This window comes from Desmodus rotundus, chromosome 12, assembly GCF_022682495.2.
Source record: "Desmodus rotundus isolate HL8 chromosome 12, HLdesRot8A.1, whole genome shotgun sequence".
NCBI classification, from domain to species: domain Eukaryota; kingdom Metazoa; phylum Chordata; class Mammalia; order Chiroptera; family Phyllostomidae; genus Desmodus; species Desmodus rotundus.
In genome coordinates, this window is record NC_071398.1 from 42,991,901 (window position 1) to 43,013,610 (window position 21,710).

Sequence of the window (21,710 nt, forward strand, 5' to 3'; positions counted from 1 at the left end):
CCTAAAGTATTTACTAAGTGAACCTTTTTAGAAAAAGTTAGCTGACTGCAGTGCAGGTGACTCACGGAAGCACATCCCTCCCATTTGACAAATGGGAAAGCTGAGACCCAGACAGGAGAAAGTACTCGCCCAAGGTCACACAGAATGGGGGTTCTCATTCAGTCGAATAAACGTGTGTTGAGCTGCTGTTCTGGGCCTGGCTGGGTCAGTGAGGCACAGAAATAGATCAAGTTTACCCCTGTTCCCAAAGAATTCACAGCCTGAGGAGACAAGACACACAGAGGAATGATTATAACCCAGGTGGATCAGGATTCAAGGCCTCCCAGGGTGAGGTGGAGAAGGGGTGTGGATTACTCAATTCTGCAGAGAATGATTAATGTCAGAATATGTTCTAGAAGTATGAGGTGAGGTCAGGACAGCATCCAAGCAGAGGATTTGGCTTGGACAAAGGCTGGGAAGGCTGACTTCCTCACCTAGTCAACGGGACCCCGAGAATTATTTGACACTCACACCTTGTACCAAGCACCACAGGAGTTCAAGGGGTTCAGACAAGACGGCTTATAGCCCAGATTTATTCCCTGCCCTCAGGCCTCAGTTAACCCATTTGTAAACGTCAAACTGATGATTTCCCAGGTTTCTGTCCGTCGCTAGGGCACATTACCTAGGCCAGGTGGCGCTGTACCGGAGAGGCGGGACCATATGAGTGACGTCACAGGGGCGGGGCCCTGGACCCGCCGCGGAAGCTTCGGAGGGTGTCTGGGTTCAGCCTGCAGCCGGCGCGTGGGGGAAGGGGCTTGCGGGAACCGGCGCTAGGGAGGGTCTCCCCACCTCCGTGCCCTCCGATTGCGGGGAGATACTGCCATTCTCCGCAGGCGAAACGTAGTAACGGCGGGACGTATTTGGGGAGGGAGTCTGCGGCTTTATCCACGCTGGAACCCGGAGTCTCATCCCCACCCAGGTCCAGCGCCGCACCCCCACACCCCTGCGGCTGTGAGTCAGCGGCCGGCCGCGCCCCCTCAGCCCACTTCCTCCTCACCTTCTCGGCCCGGGCGGGGGGCAGTGAGAGGGGTGGGGCCCTTCCCACTGGTCTGCCTCCCGTGCTGGGGAGAGGGTTCACCCTCAGTAACCCCTCATAGATTGGCAGAGAAACATTGGGGGTCAAAGGGGAGGATTTAGAGAGAAAATTTGAGCGAATTCATGCTCAACCAGAGGGTCCTCCTCGCCCCCTCCCCAAATCGAGCAGAATATAAAGAAATGGAGAAATCGATAGGGAGGGTGGGAACAAATTGTGTCTGCATTGAGATACCTCTAAGGATTCGCATCATGGGAGAGAACTAGGTGTCAAGAAAGGACCCCTCCCCCTTCCCCCAGGCTTCCCCCCCTAAGGGGAGGGTGCCCCCCGGCATACACACCCAGGCAATAACGTTGGGGACGAGAGGGACAGAGGGCCAAGGGTTCCGCGTCGCCCTTTTAAGCGCCCTCTACCGCACCCCTCACCGCCCTGACTGGCTCGCGGCCCCTTTAAGGCGCGGGGAATTGTGGGTGCGGGGAGTGGAATTTTGGAACGAAATGTAGCGAAGAGAAGTACAGTAGTAAGAGTACCAGTGCAGCCGCCGCCGGCCGAGGGGGCGCGCCGCGGAGGGGACGCCGCACCCCCTTCCTGCCGCTGGGACCCCGATCACACCCCCCCGGAGGGAAGAGGCGCCTCGGTACCCGCGTCGGCCCCGTCCACGTTTTCCCCAGGAAGCCGGACTCTATGGGGCGGGACCCCGGGGGAGATTGAGCGGAACCTGGAGCCGACCCCGAACCCCTGAACCTCGAGCGAGGGGCGCCCCGGGAGCACCCGCCCTGTGGGTACGCCGCCCGCCCGCGGAGCAGCCATGAGGTGAGCCTCGGACGCCTCCAGACCCTTCCACCCCGGCGCCGCTCGCCGCCCCGCCTTTGTCCCCTCCCCCCAGCGCGCTCGGGGCTGGGATTCGGGGACCGGGCGCCGGGGGCCTCGGACTGGAGGCCGGACCCTCTCGGATGAGCCCCAAATGTTGGCCATTTCCCCCTGACTCCCCAGCTCCCGGGTGGTGCCAGGGAGGTTCTCCTGGGACCCCTCACATTTGGGGGCGTTCCGAGGACTCCCGAATTTTTAAAAGACTTTTTCAGAGAACCTCCAAGTTGGCAGACACTCCCCGCAGGGGGGCCGGGATTGAGGCAGGGCTCGGGACCCCCGCCCCCCTCGGATCTCAACTCGGGCTCCTAGAGGGGCAGTGGGGGCCGGCTGGGCGGCCCCTGGCGCCTGGGGGCGGGATGGAAACCCGGACCCTGGTTTGCGGGGTTCCAGGTTACGCGACGCGGGAGAATCTGTCCTTGGGGGACCTCGCTCCTCTTCAACTTCGAGACACTTAAGCCCCTGCACGGGGTGGGGGGTTCCCGTCCTCGGGGGAGGTGGGTGCGGACGGACCCTGACGCAGCCTCGAGGGCGTGGGCGGCACTCCCATCCCCCGCCGCTCCCGACCCACCGTCTGCTCACGACCGGACCGAGCGGGCGCTCGAGGCCGAGGGCGGCTCCCCGGCCGCTGGCCAGAAGGGCGGCCCCTCTCCCCCACCTGCGCGGCCCGGGGAGCGAGGGGGCGCGGCAGCTGGGGGTGTGGGGGGGCCTTTGTCTTCCTGACTCACCTGTCGAGACAGCTGGTGTTGGGGGGGAGGGCGGGGCAGGGGCGCCGAGGGCCGGCTGCTGCCCCAGCGCCGCGCCTCCCCCTCTCTCGGCGCCCTCCCCTCCCGCCGTCGGAACTGGGGGGGTTGGAGAAGGGGCGCGCTGGAAGCGTCAAGGTCATAGCCCTTGCCCCTTGGGACCCGGGCTTCCCAGATGGTTCCAGCTCTCTGCCCAGGAATTTAATCCTGGGAGGGGGGTTCAAGGGACCCAAGGGATCCTCCCTCAAAACTCCTGGGCTCACCTGAGGGCAGGGCCGGTGCGGGCTCGGGGACCCGACTGGATCTCCCCCCACTCTCGCCTCCCATGACACCCCCATAATCTCTCCCGAGTGGCCTGAGCCTGACAATACTATCTCCCTTCCTCCACTCTCTCAGGGACTTCCTGCCCCGAAGACCCCGGCTGGAGGGGGAGGCCCCTGGGGACAGCTGGGGATTAACCCCGTGGTGCCCACATCCTCCCACTGCCTCCGCATTCTCCGTACCCCTGCCCTCTGACATCGGGGGGCCGGTCCTTCTTATAACCCACCTCCCTCATTTGTGCATTCTGATGGGAAACGGACGGTTGGAAAGTTTGGAGCAAGGGGCACCCACAGACACCCTCGAGACTTCCTGCCTCCCCTTTCCCCCCCTACAGCGATAGCCCTTCCAGGCCTGTTCTGGGGAGATGGCAGTTTTCGGGAGCCAGGCTCTCTTCCTTCACCCTCTTTCCGGGGGAGTCTCCTCTCCCACCGGCCCCAGCCACACCCCTTGCCCCTGGCCCCCCTCCCCACGTTTCCGGTCCCAGGCACCGTGGAAGGCGGATGGCGGATGTCCGAGTTAGTGCTGCTTCACTCACTGAGACCGTAAAAGGGCAGGAGCTGTGTCTGGGCCGGCCTCCCACCCCCACCCCCAAGCCCAGGCCAGAGGCCCCAGCCCTCCCACGGGCCCCCTACTAATGGTCAGGGCCAAACGGCCCCGACCTCGTGGGGGGCCGGCAGAAGTGGAGCAGTTGGCTGTCCCCCAGGGGGTTACTAACACTTCCTGAGGGGTCTTCCCTGTCAATGACCACACCCGACATCCTGGTCTGGGCCTCTTCTCCAAAGGCAGCTAAGATTCACATCGACCCACGCCCCCTGTACCCAGCTAGGGAAACTGAGGCTCAGAGGGAGAAAGGCCTGGCGCAAGATGCCTCAGAAGTTCCCGGGCAATGTTGAGGGAGGGTAGGGGACCGCACTGGGATCCTCGGACTTCTGGCAGCTTTGGATGGGGGCAGTCGGAAGAGAGGATGTTAAGATGGAAAATTACAAGATAACAGTTCTCTTTCTCCCAGTTTGACAAATATTTGCTGAGTGCTGTGCCTGGGACTCTGAGCTGGGATTCCGGGAAAGCTGGGCAGCTGGGCAGAGGTCTGAGGCCCAGGGCGGGAGGAGGGACCCCCAAAGGAGAAGTTGAGTCCATTTCTTGCCTCTTCTCATAATAGTAATTGCTGTTATTAATTTTATTAAAAACCTAAAAGACCATTGGATCAAGCATCTCCTTTGTGTGGGCACTGTCCCAGGTGCCTGAGTCCGTTCAATCCTCACAGCAAGTCTAAGAGATTGATACTGTCATACCTGGGCCCCCACCCCGGTCCCAGTTTACAGATGGGAAAACTGAGGCCAGGATGAATGAAGCAGCTTGCCTAAGAGTTTGGAAATGGGCAAGCCTGCATTTGAACTCAGGGCTGTCTCCAGAGTATTATGCTATTAAAGAAAGAGGAAAATAAAACCTCTGATGATCTTGTTAAGAATACGTAGGTCATGCGCTTCCACTGTGCTACTGACGAACAGAGTGGAGACAGGAGAGGAGAGCCCCAGAGGGGGAGCCTTTCCCCTCGCTGGCTTGTGGGAAACTGACGCCGGTCAGGGAGGGTGGACTGGCCTGAGCCTGCAAGAGTCCCACAGACACTAGATTTGGTTCCCTTCGCAGGGTTGTTTCAAAGGTTTGTAGTCTGGAAAGCTTGCGTGTGCATGGGGGGAATGTGGATCTCAGGTTTTGTGGTTTAAGGAAGCTAGAGGGTAAGTCTTAGGATGGGAGTGAGGGGTAAAGGGAAGGGCAAGCCTCTAACCTGGAAGGTTGAGTAAACCAGAATGACTATGCTTGATTGCCTCCGGTGATGAGAAGCTCTCTCCCCTTGTTTTGACTCTCAGCTGCCTTGTATGGAAAATGTGCCAAATTCCAAGTCCTGAGCTTTAGGGCTTTTCTTATCTCTTGGAACCCTTACAAGGAACCAATGAGTTATGGTTTTCTGGGCTGGAAACAGAGGCTCCGAACGGGGAAGGCACACAGCAAGGGGTTGCCTTGAACCCTCTCTCATCCACGGCATGCTCGAGTTTTCCAGAATCCAGGGACTTGTGCAGAAGGGTGGGTCCTGGGCTGGCCAGGGATTCAGGCTCTCTTCTGCAAGACCCTGCGAGACCCTGGAGTCGGGCCGACCCCATGTGAACCTCACTCCCCAGCTTCCTGGCTGTGGGATTTTCCATGGCAGGTTTTGCCAGGTTTATAGTCTTATTTTTTGAACTTAAGTAATGAATGAGGTTTTTTTTTATAGGTGATACACCAGCCCATGGTGGGAAAAAAGGAAAAGAAATAACCAAGCGGTTCTAAACAGTAGACAGTGCGACCCCTCCTCAGGTGCCCTGGCTCGCCCTCGGAGCCCCTCACCGCCCTGAGAAGTCCGCCACCACCGTGTGCGGATGTGTTTATAATCTCCCCACCTATTTTTTTTTTAAAACCTCTGATACACACCACTGTAGACCTTGGCTTTTTCAGATTTCAGCTTCACTGTTTCCTTGCCTTTCAATGAGGTTAAGAACTGGGGCGGACTTGGTTTCACATGTGAGCCCCTCTGCCCTACTTGCTGTGTGACCCAGGGCAAGTGTCTTCAGCTCTCTGTGCCCATGGTTCCTCATCTGTACAAAGGGTAGGGACCAGAGTCCCTCCCGTGAGGTCATTGCAAGGGGCTCTGTGGCAATTGGAGCTCAGTACCAGGAACAGTGTCTGGGACACAGGCTAACGAGTCACCATCAGCTGCCATTGCTAAGTGTTCCTTTTTTATAGATGGCTAATTTGACAACGCCCGAGCACCTAGTATGTGCTAGGTACCATTCTAGGTTCTGGGGACACAGCAGTGAGCAGTAAGGATACAGATCCCTTCCCTCGTGGTCCTGACACTTTGGTGGGGGAGGCGGGGGTCTGTCAGGTGGGATGTGCGGTGAGAGGGAGAGGAACTCTTCTGGTGGTCAGAGGAAGAGGTGACCACCAAGCGGAGACCTGGGGGAAGTGAGGACCCAGGCAGGTTGAGGAAGAATAAATGCTTAGGCCGGTGGCCGGAATGCGCTGGCCTGTAGAAGCAGCAGCTTGGAGGCCGGAGGGGCTGGAACAGCAAGGTGGGGGAAGGGAAGGGATGAGATCAGAGATCAGAGAGATCATGGAAGCCACACAGCGCTCCTGGCTTTCTTTCTGCCCTAGCCAGGGGAGCTTCCGAGAAGAGGAGGGATGCCTTCTGACTGGTGTTTTAACTGGATCCTTCTGTAAGGGGGACACTGCGGCTGGGAGAGGGGCAGGACCAGCCTGGGGCTACCCAGCCGCAGGCGCCCTTAGGCCAGGCCTGAGCCTCCAGGGCAGGGCAGCTTGGGAGAGCAAAGTGCAGCCAGGGTGGGGCAGGCGCCTGGCCAGAGTCTGCCCTGGGGGGCAGGTGGCAGGTGTGGGCAAGGCCTTAACCCTGCCGTGCCAGGGGCAGTGGGAGCCAGAAATGGCCCCTGAGGCTGTGCTTGTCTGGGAACAGCACCTGGTGTTTGGGGAGGGCCCGGCAGTCCCTGGTGGTTAAGACTGTGTGGACCTGCGAGCCAGGTGGCCTGGGGGCAGATCCTTACTCTGCTGCTTGTTGGCAGCTCTGTGACCTCTCTGGGCTTCCTTTCGCAGTCCTCACTTGCAAACTGAGGAAGAAATAGTGCCCATCTCGAAGCGCTGCAGCGAGAATAAAATGAGTAAAGAGAGGCCTTAGGGTGCCTGGCCAGCGGAAGCGCCTCCTAAGGCGGTGCCACGTTATGTAAACTTGGGGATGTCCGGGGCTCAGCTTCCAGGCCTAGGAACCCAGAGCTGGCTCTGCGGAGGGGCTTTCCCTGTCCTGTCTTTCAGTCTGTGTCAGGCCCCAGCCCCCAGGCCTGCTAGAGGCAGAGCCATTTCGGGGTGTGATTTCTCTCCCCGGAAACCTCTGACCACCAACTTCCTCTTTTCAGGAAAAGGAGAGTGGGGGTGGGGTGGCGACTAGTGCTTCCCTCTGGTCTGTGTGTGACCTTGAGCAAGTCACTTCCTGTCTGGGAGTCTGAGTTTCCTCATTGGGGGAGGGGAGATTGATCCACCCCCGAAGGACTGCTGGGGGGTCTGGAGGGATCCTGGACATTGAGGGCACCTGGGAAAGGGACGGTGACAGTTACCAAGTGCTCCACACATGACAGGCCCTAGGCCAGGTGCTCTGCTCTATGTGCCTAGACTCATCTGCTCTACCGGTCCTGGGAGGGGGGACTGTCATTTCCCCCTCTTGCGGTTCTCACGTGGGAGGGTCGCCTGCTTGAGTCACGTGGAATACGTGGCTTAGCAGGGATTTGAACCCAGATTTGTAGATACCAGATCCTGAACTCTCTCTACCCCTCCCCCCAAGGCTGAGTCAGATGTCCCTTGCTCCAGAAGTCCTCTGTGACTCCCAGACCAGGGAAGATGCTCCTGGGCACCCCTGGGCTTGGCCGTGGGTTGTCCCTGTCTGGTGACTAGACTGCCTCCTGCACTTGAGGGTGGAGGCCGGGGCCGACTGGGTCACTGAGCAAGGCATGGGCCTTACAGCCCTGGGGGTGGGCGGTGTTGGGGGGCAGGAATAGGAGAAGTTAAGACAGGGCTGTCAAACTCATTTTCACAGGGGGCCACATCAGCCTCGAGGTTGCCTTCAAAGGGCTGAATGTAACTTTAGGAGCTCGGCGCTGCCACCAGGTAGAAACAAGGTGGAGGGCCGGATTGGGCCCGCAGGCAGGCCTTGTGCTTGCCCCCTGTGAGCTAAGGGGTAGCATTGCTCCCCAGCTTGCTGCAGGCCTCACCCTTCCCCTCCCTAGGCCTCAGCTTCCTCCTCCGACCTGAGCAGGGAGTGGGGGTGGGGAGCAGAGGTCCCAGCGCTCTGGCAGAAATAGGGAAACTGAGGCTGCAGGAGCACCAGGCAGGGGCTGGATCCCAGTGCCACCCCCTCCGGCTCCCACTCTGCACTTCCTGGCAACTCTGACTCTGTCCGTCTCTCTATCTCTCTTGTCTGTGTTGTTCTCCACCCCCCATCTTTCCACCTGTGCCCCCTCACCTTTCCCTCACCTGCCACTGCCCACTTGGTCGATCTGACTCTCCTCTGACCTCTCCCTGCTCCTCAGTCTGTACGTTTGTCCCTTCCAGTCTGCCTGTCTGTCTGACTTCCTCTCCGTCTTTCTCCCCGGCTGCCTGCCCTCTCTTTCCTCGCCTGTCTCACTCCCCCAGTTTGCGTCTGTCTCTCCTGTCTGCCCGCCTTTCTGTGTTTTTCTCTCTCCCTCTCATGCCATGCCATCCCTGCATCTCCCAGGGGAACCAGCCCCTGGGGGTGGGGTGCCCCCCCCCCCCCCCCCCCCGTGACTGACCAGCCCCTTTCCCCCTCTCCCCACTTCCTGGCAGTGAGTCGGTTATCTGCTCCAGCCGGGCCACTGTGATGCTTTACGATGACGGCAACAAGCGGTGGCTGCCTGCGGGCACAGGCCCCCAGGCCTTCAGCCGAGTCCAGATCTACCACAACCCCACAGCCAATTCCTTCCGGGTGGTCGGCCGGAAGATGCAGCCAGACCAGCAGGTGAGGCCCCCTCTGCCTCCGCCTCCGAGGGCTGCACCCCCACGCCTGCACCCCACCCTCACCCACATTTCCCCTCCTGCCAGGTGGTCATCAACTGTTCCATCATGCGGGGTCTCAAGTATAACCAGGCCACCCCCAACTTCCACCAGTGGCGCGACGCCCGCCAGGTCTGGGGCCTCAACTTCAGCAGCAAGGAGGATGCCGCACAGTTCGCCGCAGGCATGGCCAGTGCCCTAGAGGCCTTGGAAGGTCAGACATGGTGGGCTGAGGGGGCCGCCGTGCCCTGCCCGGCCTGGGGCCTCTCCTCCCCATACTCCTCTGAAAACGGGGCTAATGCATGGCTGCTGTGACTGTGGACAGTCATTCTAAGGATTTTAAAAAATATATGTTTTACTTATTTTTAGAGAGGGGAAGGGAGGGAGAAAGAGGGAGGGAGAAAGAGGGAGAGAAACATCAATGTGTGAGAAGATACATCGATCAATTGCCTCTTGTCCCACCACCCAGCCATGTGCCCTGACTGGGAATCGAACCGGCGACCTTTCAGTTCACAGGCTGGCACTCCATCCATTGAGCCACACCAGCCAGGGCTATTCTGAGGAATTTGTGCGGGCTCCTGTGTGCCCCTTGTATACCCGATTCCTGCGGGTACAGTAGGCCCCATGAATTTTTACTCGGTCCACTCCCGTGTGACTGACCGCCTCCCAGACAAAATGTAGCTATTTCCAGCCCTCGGAAGGCTCCCTCCGTGCCCTTTGCCAGGTAACCATTGTACTGACTTATGTGGCCATAAATTTTGTTTTTAGACATCGAAATTAAAAAATCTCCAGGCAGTAGTTCTTAACTTGAATGTGCTCGTGAATCGTCTGGACCTCTGGGTAAAATGCAGATTCCAGTTCAGTGGGGCTGAGGGGGGGCCTGAGCCTCTGCAGTTCAAACAAGCTCCCTGGTAGTGCCAGGTGCGTGTGCCAGGGTCTGGGGTCACTGCTGCAGTGAACCTCAAATCCCCAAATGGCCCAAGTGTTTGCTTCCTACAGCCACTTCAGTGCCTGTGGGAGGGGCTCACTCATCTGGAGGCACAGCGAAGAATATGGGGGGTGGTTTGGGTCCATGGGAGCCACAGGCCTTGGGGGTGGGTGAGGAGCGGGCTCTCAGCCTTCCCAGGGTTCTCAGGCTCAGGGCCTGAGTGGCTGGGACAGTGGTTTACAGTAGATGTTGGATTCAGCCTCAGTCATTCTTGTTCCTGCAAACTCACGTCTGCAGGACTTGGCGCAAGTAACTGCCCCCCTTGGGCCTGGGTTATCCCACCTGCCATCTGGCCAGCACCCCAGCACCCACCTCGTATCAGCTCAGTTAAGGGAAGCTGGTGCTGACCCTCATCTGAGAAGTTGGTGCGGGTGCCCACACCCTGGCCTGGAGCGTCAGGGTCCTGAGGAAGAAGGAAGTGAGCACGTCTGGAGGACGGCTGAGAGCCCTGGGAGAGCCGAGGGAAAGTGCCAAGAGGTGGGGCGCGGTTCCAGGGATGATTCATCGCCTTTTTCTACTCTCACCTTCCAGGAGGTGGGCCTCCAGCGCCGCCGCCACCCTCACAGCCACCCGCCGCACCTGCCACCTGGTCTGTCCAGAATGGGCCCTCCCCAGAGGAGGTGGAGCATCAGAAAAGGTGGGGCCAGTCCCTGCGTGGGGAACCTTGCCACTGCCAGAGTTCTGGGATGTTCCACAGCCCTGACTCCTAGAATTCAGACCTCTCCAACCTTCAGTTTCCAAAATGTTTCAACTCCAGAAAGGGGGGGAGGGGGCATGGGAGGAATAGACATTGACAGCTTTCAGAGACTCCTGACTCCTGGAATTGCAGGGTCTACTGACCCTTCAAATCCCGCCCCACCCCCACTCCAGAGTCTCAGAGTCCAAAATTTGGTTGTTTGAAGCATGTTGGGCGTTTAGTGATTTAAATGTTTCTGATAGTCTGAGGACTAGAATGCTTGCATCTTGGTCTCACCCTGCCCCTCCAGCCCCCCGCCCTTTCCTGGGCGCCTGGGGAAGGAAGCCGGGTAGGGATCAGGAGCAGCCCGACTGGACATCTGAGAGAGAGAGACCAAGGGTTGCTGGCCGTCCTCAGGGCCCTCAGTGACGGCGGCTCCGTCTTCCCTCCTCAGGCAGCCAGAGCACGTGGAGCGGGAGCGCAGGGTCTCCAATGCAGGTGACTGTTCACAGGGCTGGGGAGGGAGTGAGGGGCCCTCCCCAGACGAGGGGGTGGGCCAGCTGGATAGCAAAGAATGAGGCTTCTCTATCAGCAACCCCCTTTTCTGTGTCTGTTTCAGGAGGGCCACCTGCTCCCCCAGCTGGGGGACCGCCCCCGCCTCCAGGACCTCCCCCTCCTCCAGGTCCTCCCCCACCCCCTGGCCTGCCCCCATCCGGGGTCTCAGCTGCAGGGCATGGAGCAGGGGGAGGCCCACCCCCTCCACCCCCTCTCCCCACATCATCAGGCCCCAGTGGTGGCGGGACTGGGGCCCCCGGCCTGGCCGCAGCCATTGCTGGAGCCAAACTCAGGAAAGTCAGCAAGGTGAGGGGGGCCAGACATGGCAGGGTGTGGGGAGACTGGGGCCCTGATGGAATAATGGGAAATGAGGCCAGAATTGCCTGAGAGCATCACAGGAGGGGCTAGGAGGCCAGGAGGCCCGCCTGTAAAACCCCCTCCTCTTTGTAATTTCTCCAGCAGGAGGAGGCCTCAGGGGGGCCCCCAGCCCCCAAAGCCGAGAGCAGTCGAAGCACAGGTGGGGGGCTCATGGAAGAGATGAACGCCATGCTGGCCCGGAGGTGAGCCCGAGCTTGAGGCTGGAGCGCTGTGTGCCCCTGGGAAACCCCGGACAGCCCCCCAGACCAGCAGTGATCACCTGGGCCAGCAGAGCCCGGGTTGGGGGGGACCCAGAGTCCCGTTTTCTTGTTTCTTTGGATGAACGTTCCCCCTTTGGTAGCCAGGTTTGGGACAGAATGCTGACGACTGCGTTCTCCTGAGATGGCTCAGGTTTGCAGCCACCTGGGAGCATCCAGAATGTTCCAAATTCTAGGACCTTGGAAATTTCTGCCTCAGCCCTGGTTGGGTGGCTGGGTTGATTGGAGTGTCATCCCATACACCAAGAGGTTGTGGGTTCGATTCCTGGTCAGGGCACGTTCCTGGGTTGTGGGTTCAGTCCCCACTTGGGGTGCATACAGGAGGCAACCGGTCTGTTTCTGTCTCACAGAAATGTTTCTTTCTCTCTCTCTCTCCCTTTCTCCCCCTCTCTACCCCGCTGCCTCCCTTCTCTCTAAAATCCATAAACGTATTCTTGGGTGAGGAATAAATAAGTAACTAATTAATTAATTACTTTCTGTCTCAGAATCTGGAAACTCAGGTTCCTAGAATCCCAGCATCTAAGATAGAGCCCTACGCCCTTAGGATTTTGTGATTCCCAAATGTGAGAATTGTAAACCCCCCACCTCAAATTCAAGAATAGTATTCTCTAACTTTTTTAAAAAATTTATTGATTTGAGAGAGAGAGAGAAAAAGATAGATTTGTTGTTCCACTCATTCACGCATTCATTGGTTGATTCTTGTATGTTCCCTGACCGGGGATCGAACCCACAACTTTGGCATTGTCAGAATATGCTCTAACCAACTAAGCTACTCAGCCAGGGCTTTCACGCTCTTGAACTTCTAAAACTAAATGTTCTCAGCTTTCACACATTCCATAACTCTACTCTGGAATCTACCTCTTTAGAACTCTGGGAAGGGGAGTTGTTGAGTGGCTGAGGGAGGGCTGAAGCCATGTGTTTTTGCCTTTCCCTCCTGCAGAAGGAAAGCCACACTAGTTGGAGAGAAACCCACCAAGGATGAATCTGCCAATGTGAGTTAGGGGCGCTTCCTGCTGTATACACCTTAGGCTGTACCGTTCTGGCAGGGATACTGGGGAGGTGGTGTGACCCCATTGGGCTGGATTGACCCTGGAAGAGGGAAATGAGCAAAGGTGAGGCAGGGACAGGCTCATGACACTTTTTTTAATTTCCCGCCAGCAGGAGGAGCCAGAGGCCAGAGTCCCAGCCCACAGTGGTGAGTGAAAGCCCAGGCTAGCCGCAAGGACTACAAGTCCCAGGATGCCTTGTCCTCACACAGAAAGCATACTCTTGAGAGGGTCTGTGCAAAGAATGCTGGAGACTGCAGTCTCTTGAGACTGTTCTTTGAACAGGGGCTGATAAGGCTTTGGGAGAAAGATTGAGGTGGGGCATTCTTTGTCCCTTATCTTTCTGACTTGTTGCCTGTCCCCCAGAACCTGTGCGGAGACCCTGGGAGAAAAACAGCACAACCTTGCCAAGGTGGGCCATCAATGCTGGGGCCCCACCTGCCCAAAGTAGTTGGATTGGCCGAATCTGTAGGGAGGAACAGGATGTTCCTTGAATGGGAGGCAGGGGAGGCAGGCCCTCTTTAACCTCATTTCCGTCCCAAACCACCCCGCCTGCCCCAGGATGAAGTCATCTTCTTCAGTGACCACTTCCGAGGCCCACCCCTCTACACCCAGCTCCGGTGATGTTGAGTCAGACCTGGAAAGGGTGAAGCAGGTAGGGGAGGGCACTGGGGGGCAGGCTGGGGGCTAGAAAGGAGCCCCGGGAAGAGAGGAGATCTGGATCTACACTCTGCCACTGACCTGCCTGGTGACTCTAGCAAAGGCATCAGAAACACTCAGCTCTCTAGTCTGTGGAATGAGGAGATTTGATTGGGTCAGGGATGACATGTCTGTCTCATCCACAACCCCCCTTTGCAGTGCCCTTGACAGACCTTACTAATCTGTCACTGCACACATTTCTGATGGGTGCCCAGAGTTCCTTCAGGCACGCAGGCCCCAGACATCCATCACCAGTTGGAGTTGGCAGCGGACGGGACTGTATTTGCCAACCCCGGTACTGGATGTTCTCCAGTACTTTTCTTCTGGCTTCTAAGTATCCAGAATTCTCTAGAATTCTCCAGGCCCTCTGTGGCCTTGTCAGTGATGTCATGGTGTGTGTGTGTAGCTCTTCAGTCACTAAGAAAGGGGAGATTAGGATCTGCAAGTCCTTGCACCCTTCCTGATTGGTTGCACCCGATCATTTTCAGGAGCTTCTGGAAGAGGTGAGGAAGGAATTGCAGAAAGTGAAAGAGGAAATAATTGAAGGTGAGGTGTTTTTTTTTTTTTGTTTAAATATATTTTATTGGTTTTGCTATTACAGTTGACCCAATTTTTCTTCCTGTTGACCCCCTCCACCCAGTATCCCCCTTCCCTCCTGCAATACCCCCCCCTTTTAGTTCATGTCCATGGGTCGTACATATAAGTTCTTTGGCTTCTCCATTTCCCATACTATTCTTACCCTCCCCCCTGTCTATTTTGTACCTACCATTTATGCTTCTTATTCCCGGTACCTTTTCCCCCATTCCCCCCACTCCTGCTGATAATCCTCCATGTGATCTCCATTTCTGTGATTCTGTTCCTGTTTTGGTTGTTTGCTTAGTTTGTTTTTTTTGGATTCAGTTGTTGACAATTTGTTGCTCTTTTAATGTTCATAGTTTTGATCTTTTTTTCCTTAAATAAGTCCTTTTAACATTTCACGTAATAATGGGTTGGTGAGGATGAACTCCTTTAGCTTTACCTTATCTGGGAAGCATTTTCTCTGCCCTTCCATTGCTGGATAGAGTGATCTAGGCTGTAGGTCTTTGCTTCTCATCACTTGGAATACTTCTTGCCAGTCCCTTCTTGCCTGCAAAGTTTCTTTTGAGAAGTCAGCTGATAGTCTTATGGGAACTTCTTTGTAGGTAACTGTCTCCTTTTGCTGCTTTTAAGATTCTCTCTTTTATCTTTGACCTTTGGCATTTATTTATTTATTTACTTACTTACTTTTAGAGAGAGGGGAAGGGAGGGAGAAAGAGAAGGAGAGAAACATCAATGTGGGAGAGTTTCAGTTGCCTCCTGCACACCCCCAACTGGGGACCTGGCCCACAACCCAGGCATGTGCCCTGACCAGGAATCAAACCAGCGACCTCTTGGTTCACAGGCCGGCACTCAATCCACTGAGCCACACCAGCCAGGGCAACCTTTGGCATTTTAATTATGGTGTGCCTTGGTGTGGACCTCTTTGGATCCATCTTGTTTGGGACTCTCTGTGCTTCCTGGACTTGCATGTGTATTTCTTTCATCAAATTAGGGAAGTTTTCTTTCATTATTTTTCTAATAAAGTTTTCAGTTTCTTCCTCTTCCTCTTCTCCTTCTGGCACCTGTATGATTTGGATGTTGGTATGTTTAAAGTTGTCCCAGAGGTTCCTAAGCATATCCTCATTTTTTTTAAATCCTTTTTTCTTTCTGCTATTCTGATTGAATGTTTTTTCCTTCCTTGTGTTCCAACTTGTTGACTTGATTCTCGGCTTCAACCTCTCCACTGTTGGTTCCCTGTAGATTTCTCTTCATGTCACTTAGTGTAACCTTCATTTCTTCCCTCGTGTTGTTGCCGTATTCAGTGAGGTCTCTGAGCATCCTGGTCATCAGTGTTTTCAACTCTGCATCTGATAGGTTGGTTATCTCTGTTTCATTTAGTTCTTTTTCTGGGGTTTTGTCTATTCTTTCATTTGGGCCATATTTCTTTGACTCCTCAAATTGGCAGCCTCCCTGTGTTTGTTTCTGTTTATTAGGTAGCGCTGCTTTAACTACCTGTCTTAAAAAAGGCACCTATAAATTGTGTGGGGCGGAGCCTTAGGTAATGGCCAGGACGGGGCAACCTGCTTCACTGGTTTGTGGCTCTGTGTGCAGGGAGGTCTCGGAGAGCAGACAACTCTGCCTGGCTTCTGGAGGTTTGCCTGGCACTCGCTCTCATTGCCAGTCACTTCACCCACTTCCCGCATGTGACTGGCGCCCTTCCAGCTGTTGCCCTGGTGGTGAATCCTAGAGTGGGTGGATTTGCCCACATTCTAAGTCCGTGCAGGCCCTTTAAATGGACTCTCCTGAAAATCCAGCAGTTTCTTCCACTGCCTCAACCCCCACTGGTTTTCAGCCAGAAGTTATGGGGATTTATCTTTCTGGCACTGGAACCCTGGGCCCAGTGCCGTGTGGTCTGGCCTCGGACGGGGATCACTGCCTCCCAAGGTACCCCTCTCAGTTTTTATCCACCACCACCTGTGAGTGTGGCACCACCCACTCGCTGCCTCTCTGCGCCTCTCCACCCATCTCTGCCACTCTGCCCCTTCTACCTGTCTGGATGAGCGTGGCTTCTTTAAATCCTTGGTTGTGGGACTTCTGTACAGCTCGATTTTCTGATAGTTGTGGTCATTATTTGTTTTGGGATAGAGTTGTAATTCTGTCTGTGGTTGTGGGAGGAGGCAAAGCGTGTCTACCTATGTCTCCATCTTGACCGGAATTCAGAGATGTTTTTTAAACATTTACTTTGGAGGCATCCTGTCCCTTGGAAAGAGCCCTGTTTTGGAAGGGAAGGGGGAAGAGGCTCTGCCCCTGACCTCTGCCCTTTGTTTCCTTCCAGCCTTTGTCCAGGAGCTGAGGAAGAGGGGTTCCCCCTGACCACAGGGCCCCAGAAGAGCGTGTTTCTCCTTTCTGCACACCCCGCCTGTCACCCTGCTTTCCCTGCCTCAACTAAACTCGGAACTGGCTGAAGAATACACAGGAATGCGGCTTCCCCACTCCCGAGGGGATGTGGCTTCTGTCATGCCCCCGCCCACACTGGCTGCTGATTGGCTGGGGAGGCCCCCACCTTTTGCTCCCTCCGGTCCTTCCCCTCTGCCATCCCCTTGGGGCGGGTTCCTTTGCAGGGGGATATACCCATTAACCCCACAGTGAGAGGCAAGGGAGAAGGGAATTTCACATTCCCTTGTTCTAGATTTCACTTTAACGCTTAATGCCTTCGAATTTTTGTTTTTTAAGAAAAAAAAATATATATATATTTAGGTTTTGGGGGGAGGGAAATTTTTTTCTCTTTGGTTTTGATAAATGGGGTGTGGGGAGTTTTTAAATGCCATAGCCCAAGGCTTGTTCCATTTAGGGCAGCTATTTAAGGGGGGATGTCCCACCAGGCTGGGGGCACCTCCCCTGACCCCAGGAACATCCCTTCCCTTTGGCTCCTTCCCCTTTTCTATGAGGAATTAAGATGCTGTAACTTTTTGGAACCTCAGTTTTTTTGTTTTTTGGGGGGTAGGTTTTGGGGTCCAGGCCATTTTTACCTGCTTAGGGCAAATAAGATGAGGGAGAAAGAAAAAGGGGAAGCAAGCTCCCCTCTCCCACCTTCACCTTTAGCTTCTTGAAAATGGGCCCCTGCAGAATAAATCTGCCGGTTTTTATAAATGCTAAGATCTTGAGTGATTTGAAGGGCCCTTCTGAGGAGGATGGGGTGTGCCCTCCCCCTCCCCAGCAATCTACCTGCCCCTCCTCTTCCTTCTTCCCACGTGTCCCAGTTCCTTCAGGCTCTGCCTTCTCTCTTGCCCTCTCAACAGACCTCCCTCCCTCTCCACACTCCTTACCAGGCAGCATCCTCACTCCTTTCTCTCCCCTCCTCCCCCAGTGCCAACCAACTCACCACCTCATAGAAAGTCTGGCTGGGTCCCTCAACAGACTGTGTGGCCTGGGGAAAGTCCTTGGCTTTCACATCTGGGAAAGGACTCATAGGATGGCTCTCTGCCCCCTTCCCGTCAGAACCCTCCCAGCTTCTCATTTTAATGACCTCTGTAGCCATTTTGCCGATGTCCACCATGGTTCTCAGACACATTAAGGTGACTCCTTTACCCCAGAGCTCCTTTAATTATAAAACATTGACAGTCTAAAAGGTAGAGTTCGGAAGTCACAGAGCTCATACACACCCCTTTCGGTGGTTCCGTGGGTTGGCAGGGGTTAGGTCACGGAGCTAACACTGCCTGGTGGAATATCCCCTTTGGGTGGGGGTGGAAAACGAGGGCCGAGGGGCCAGTGGTCCCGTGGAAGAAGCTTTTGCGTGAAGGAGGTTGGGGATCCTGGGGGACCAGTCCAAAGGCAAGAAAGGGGATCCCTGAGTACTTGGAAGCGCAGGAAGATGGGGGTCACGACAGTTACCCGTGGGGGCGGGGGGGTAGCAGGCGGGTCCCTGTGAGCCGCCCTCAGGGGAGGATGCTGGGGAGGGACAGCAGCTGTCCAGAACCACTGGTAAACGGGCTCTGACTGAAACAACCGTTCCGCCCCAGGCAGCACCACTTCTTCCAGCCCAGGGTGCTACGTCCTGCTATAAGAGTCACCGGAAGTGGGGGAAGGAGGCATCTGGTGGGACTGCCTGGGAGGACCCTGCACGGCCTTTCCAATGGGTTGTGCCACAGATTGGGGGTGGCGACGGCGGTGTTTCCATTGGAATGAGCCCCTGAAGGAGAGGGGACGCCAGCAGAAGTACCAATGGTAGACTAAAGTCTGGCGCCACAGGGCGACTCACTGGGGCTAAAACGTCCCAGCATTCCCCCACTGTGTTTCTCCCCGCCACCTCCCCACTCCCCTAAGGTGAGGCAGACATAAGTGTCTGCATTTCATTACAATGGTCAAAGAAGGGGCCACGAGGGTTCCGGTGTCCTGGGGAAGGACCGCTCCTCAGGTAGGTGGGGTTGTGAGTGATGGGTGAGTGTTAGCTGGGTGTGTCCTGCTGGCCCATCAAGTGGGGGGAGTGACCAAAAGCCTGGTTAGATCAGCCCCAGTGTAGGGTCCGTTCTGCTTCTAAAGGGACTGGGTGGGGTTGGTTAGACCGGTTCAGGAAGGGACAGGGCGGACAGAAAGCCATGTTGGAGGAGTCACGTCCAAGACCAGGGCCCTGCTGCTTCCTATTCCTCAGGCGTGGGTTGCGCCTGGGGCGAGGAGGGCTCGTCCCCATCTTGGTCTTGGATGCAGAGCTGGGCTCGCACCTCTTGCATCTGCTTCCGCAGCTCCTCCAGCGCGGGCGGTGCCGCCGCCTGCTGCACCTGCATCTGCAGCGCCTCCAGCACCAGCGCCAGGTGGTCCACCTGGTCTCGCATCGAGTCCCAGGCGATGCGCTGCTGCCTCTTCTTGCGGCGGTGCTGCGACTTTTGGCGCCAGTACTCCAGCACTAGGCAGCTGCAGGCCACGATGAAGATGGTGGCCTCGCCCAGAAGCTGGGCGCCCAGCTCTGCGGCCGCCTCCTCGTTCAGCGGCTTCACGGCTTCAGCATTGAAGCCCATGATGCTCATCTTGGCCCGCATCTCCGCCCAGTGGTACACTGTGGGGGAAGAGGGGGGTCAGCGATCCTTTGCTGCGGAGCCCCCTGCCAGCCCCAACCCTCAACTCCTTGATGCCCCACTGGGAAGGATGGGGAAAGGCAGCCAGCATTGCTGTCGTTGGGAGTGAGCGCCATTGAGAAGCCTCTCGTGCAAAGAAGATGACGGTGCTCCAGGCCTCGCACTCGGAATGCTGTTAGTTACTGGGGCTGGGGTGCCCCGGAAGGCATCCTTTGAAAGTGTCCAGAAGATTCTGGCGAGCGGCTGAGAATGAGAAACGCTGCCTCGGAGGAGAGGTTCCGAGGTGACAATCCAGAGCAGAAGTAAATTTTTCCCTTTTTCCCCTCACACCTCCCCACTTCAGGGCCAGACAAGCACCTTCCCGCTGCCCCAGAAGGAGGAGGTGGCAGTTCGCTCCTGAAGTGTGTGCCCACTGTGGTTTGGGAAGGAGCCGAGGGCTTGAGCAGCTCAGCTCCAACGACTTCTGTGCCTAATCACTCATTCAGATGAGTGATGACCAGCATTAGTCATCGCTGATAAATGCAGCACTCACAGAGCTGATGCTGAAGCCTGACTCACTCCAGTAATAATTAATATTCACCCTCGATACATGAGCTGCTGGAGAAAATAATGAGCCTTTTCGGGCTCAATGAGAGATGAATTCCTAAAAGCATCATATACCCTTCCAGCCAACCTCCGCGACAGCCAGGCTGATCTAATTATGTTTTCTTCCCCTAAGTTGGAAGAAGAACAACTAAGGGGGGGATTAGTTAGACTTCACAAAAGGAGTGTAAGATGAAGGGAGTCCATCTCCCCACCCCCACTCTATACAGAAAATCTTTTTTGTTGTTGTTAAGATTGTATTTATTTTTAGGGAGAGAAGAAGGGAGAGAGAAAGAGAGGGAGAGAAACATTGATGTGTGGTTGCCTCTCGTGTGCCCCCCACCGGGGACCTGGCCCACAACCCAGGCCTGTGCTCGGACCGGAACCGAACCACTGACCCTTTGCTTCGCAGGCTGGTGCTCAGGATCGTGCAGTCCACAGCCAGGGCTGCAGAGCACCTTTTGATCTTTTGTGCATTGATTTTTTCCACATTAACCCTATAATGCTAAATTACCAGCTTATTCCTCTAGTTCTTGATTTACTAAATCGAATCTCTACAAATATTGTGACTTGACTTCCCACTGCCATCCCCACTTGTGTGAAATTAAACACATATTCTATATCCTCCCAAGGTTTGCAAGTGATTTTTAGTTTGTTTCTATTGATTGGTAACAAATATAATAATTCTAAATTATTTTAAGTAACATGCCTATTGCCTCAACTTCCTGACATGTGCACCTGTACGGAACAGTAACATCGCTGTGCAAGAGAGAAACAGTTGCCGGTCATACACCCCCACCCAGGGACCCGGCCCACAACCCAGGCATGTGCCCTGACGGGGAACCGAACCTACAATTCCTCAACCCCTTGGTTCCAAGGCCGGCACTCAACCAACCCACTGAGCCACACCAACCAGGGCTTAAGATGTTTCTTTGAGGTTATTAATAAGGGTTTTACTATTCTTTGTCCACTTTCACACTAGAATAAATGATAATTTCTAGGCCCAGAATTACAGGCTCAAAACTCCTCAGAAGCTCCATCTGGTGTGGCTCAGTGGATTGAGCATGGGCCTGTGAACCAAAGGGTCACTGGTTGGTTTCCCAGCCAGGGCACATGCCTGGGTTGCCGCCCAGGTCCCCAGTAGGGGGCGTGCGAGAGGTAATCACACACTGATGTTTCTCTCCCTCTTTCTCCCTCCCTTTGCCTGCTCTCTAAAAATAAATAAATAAAATCTTTAAAAAACACTGCAGAAGTTGGGAGACCTGGTGGCATCATGAGTCCTGGGCAGGGTCCTTTGCCCCCCCTGTGGCACTGACATCACACCAGGGTGGGCTTGGGAAGGGGTTTCTCTTGTTTCCATCATTTCATACTTTTCTCTGAACCTCGTTTCTCTCCTTAGTCCTGAGAATTTTTCTTGTCTGTGCGGTAAAGGGTTAACCTTACCCTATAATAGGGGCCTGGCCTTTACCCTTGGGTCCTGAGAGGAAGTCTTTAAGTCCTTGGAATGTCCTGTCTAAGAAGACTGTCTGTTTACTTGGGGCCTTGGACCGTCCAGATAATGGACACTAGCAGGGTGATTTGTGGTGACCACATGGTATCTGCTCCACCCCTGGAGGGGCTGGAAACTAAGGTTGGCCACGTGGTTCCCAAACCTTGTCTGTGGGACCCACCCCCACTGAAAAGCCTGGAGAACGTGGCTTGGGTGAGCTTCCTGGTTGGCAGTGTTCCATGCACCCGTCTCTCAGTGCTGCTGGGAGAAGTTACGCTGCCCACCATTCCACTGGTTCAACGGGAGCTCGCTCACACTGGGAACTCCAGGATTCTGCCCCGTGCTCCTCTTCCCTTGGCTGATTTGAATCTATATCCTCTCTCGGTAATGAACAGTAACAGGGAACCCTGACCAGTGTGGCTCGGTTGGTTGGGCGTCCTTCTGCAAAGCAAAAGGTTGCCGGTTCAATTCCCTGTCAAGGCACATGTCTGCATTGCAGGTTCAGTCCCCAGTCAGGCAACTGGGGCAATTTTGGTCCCCAGTCAGGCAATAGGCAACTGATCAATGTTTCTCTCTCACATTGATGTTTCTCTCCCTCTCTCCTTCTCCTTTACCCTCTCTGTAAAAATAAATAAATAAAATCTTTTAAAAAACCACACTGTTAATAATTAGCCTTGGCTGGTGTAGCTCAGTGGATTGAGCACAGGCCTGTGAACCAAAGGGTCGCTGGTTCGATTCCCAGTCAGGGCACATGCCTGGGTTGCGGGCCAGGTCCCCAGTACGGGGTGCCTGAGAGGCAACCA

General features: G+C 55.5%; 2 protein-coding genes across 5 annotated transcripts in view; one reads left to right on the forward strand and one right to left on the reverse strand.

The window, feature by feature from the left end:
- Positions 1–1,460: 1,460 nt before the first annotated feature.
- On the forward strand, positions 1,461–16,923 carry VASP (vasodilator stimulated phosphoprotein). 4 transcript variants are annotated; one of them, XM_024569534.4, is made up of 13 exons: positions 1,461–1,885; positions 8,404–8,575; positions 8,659–8,824; positions 10,130–10,235; positions 10,729–10,772; positions 10,894–11,135; positions 11,292–11,389; positions 12,405–12,456; positions 12,623–12,659; positions 12,877–12,922; positions 13,072–13,165; positions 13,698–13,755; positions 16,103–16,923. In XM_024569534.4, exons 1-13 carry the CDS (start codon positions 1,881–1,883, stop codon positions 16,138–16,140), a joined length of 1,158 nt encoding a protein of 385 aa, XP_024425302.2. In that variant the 5' UTR covers positions 1,461–1,880; the 3' UTR covers positions 16,141–16,923. The 4 variants fall into 4 exon arrangements, with proteins under 4 accessions (XP_024425302.2, XP_024425303.2, XP_024425300.2 ...); XM_024569535.4 differs by having other exon boundaries at positions 12,626–12,659; XM_024569532.4 differs by having other exon boundaries at positions 1,471–1,885; positions 11,289–11,389.
- Positions 16,924–17,204: 281 nt separating this feature from the next.
- The window catches only part of OPA3 (outer mitochondrial membrane lipid metabolism regulator OPA3), a 62,052-nt gene continuing 57,546 nt past the window's right edge, over positions 17,205–21,710 (reverse strand). Inside the window, exon 3 of the mRNA XM_045202889.2 lies at positions 17,205–18,817. Coding sequence (XP_045058824.1) covers positions 18,405–18,817 — 413 coding nt within the window. The 3' untranslated portion in view covers positions 17,205–18,404. The remainder of the gene's footprint in view (positions 18,818–21,710) is intronic.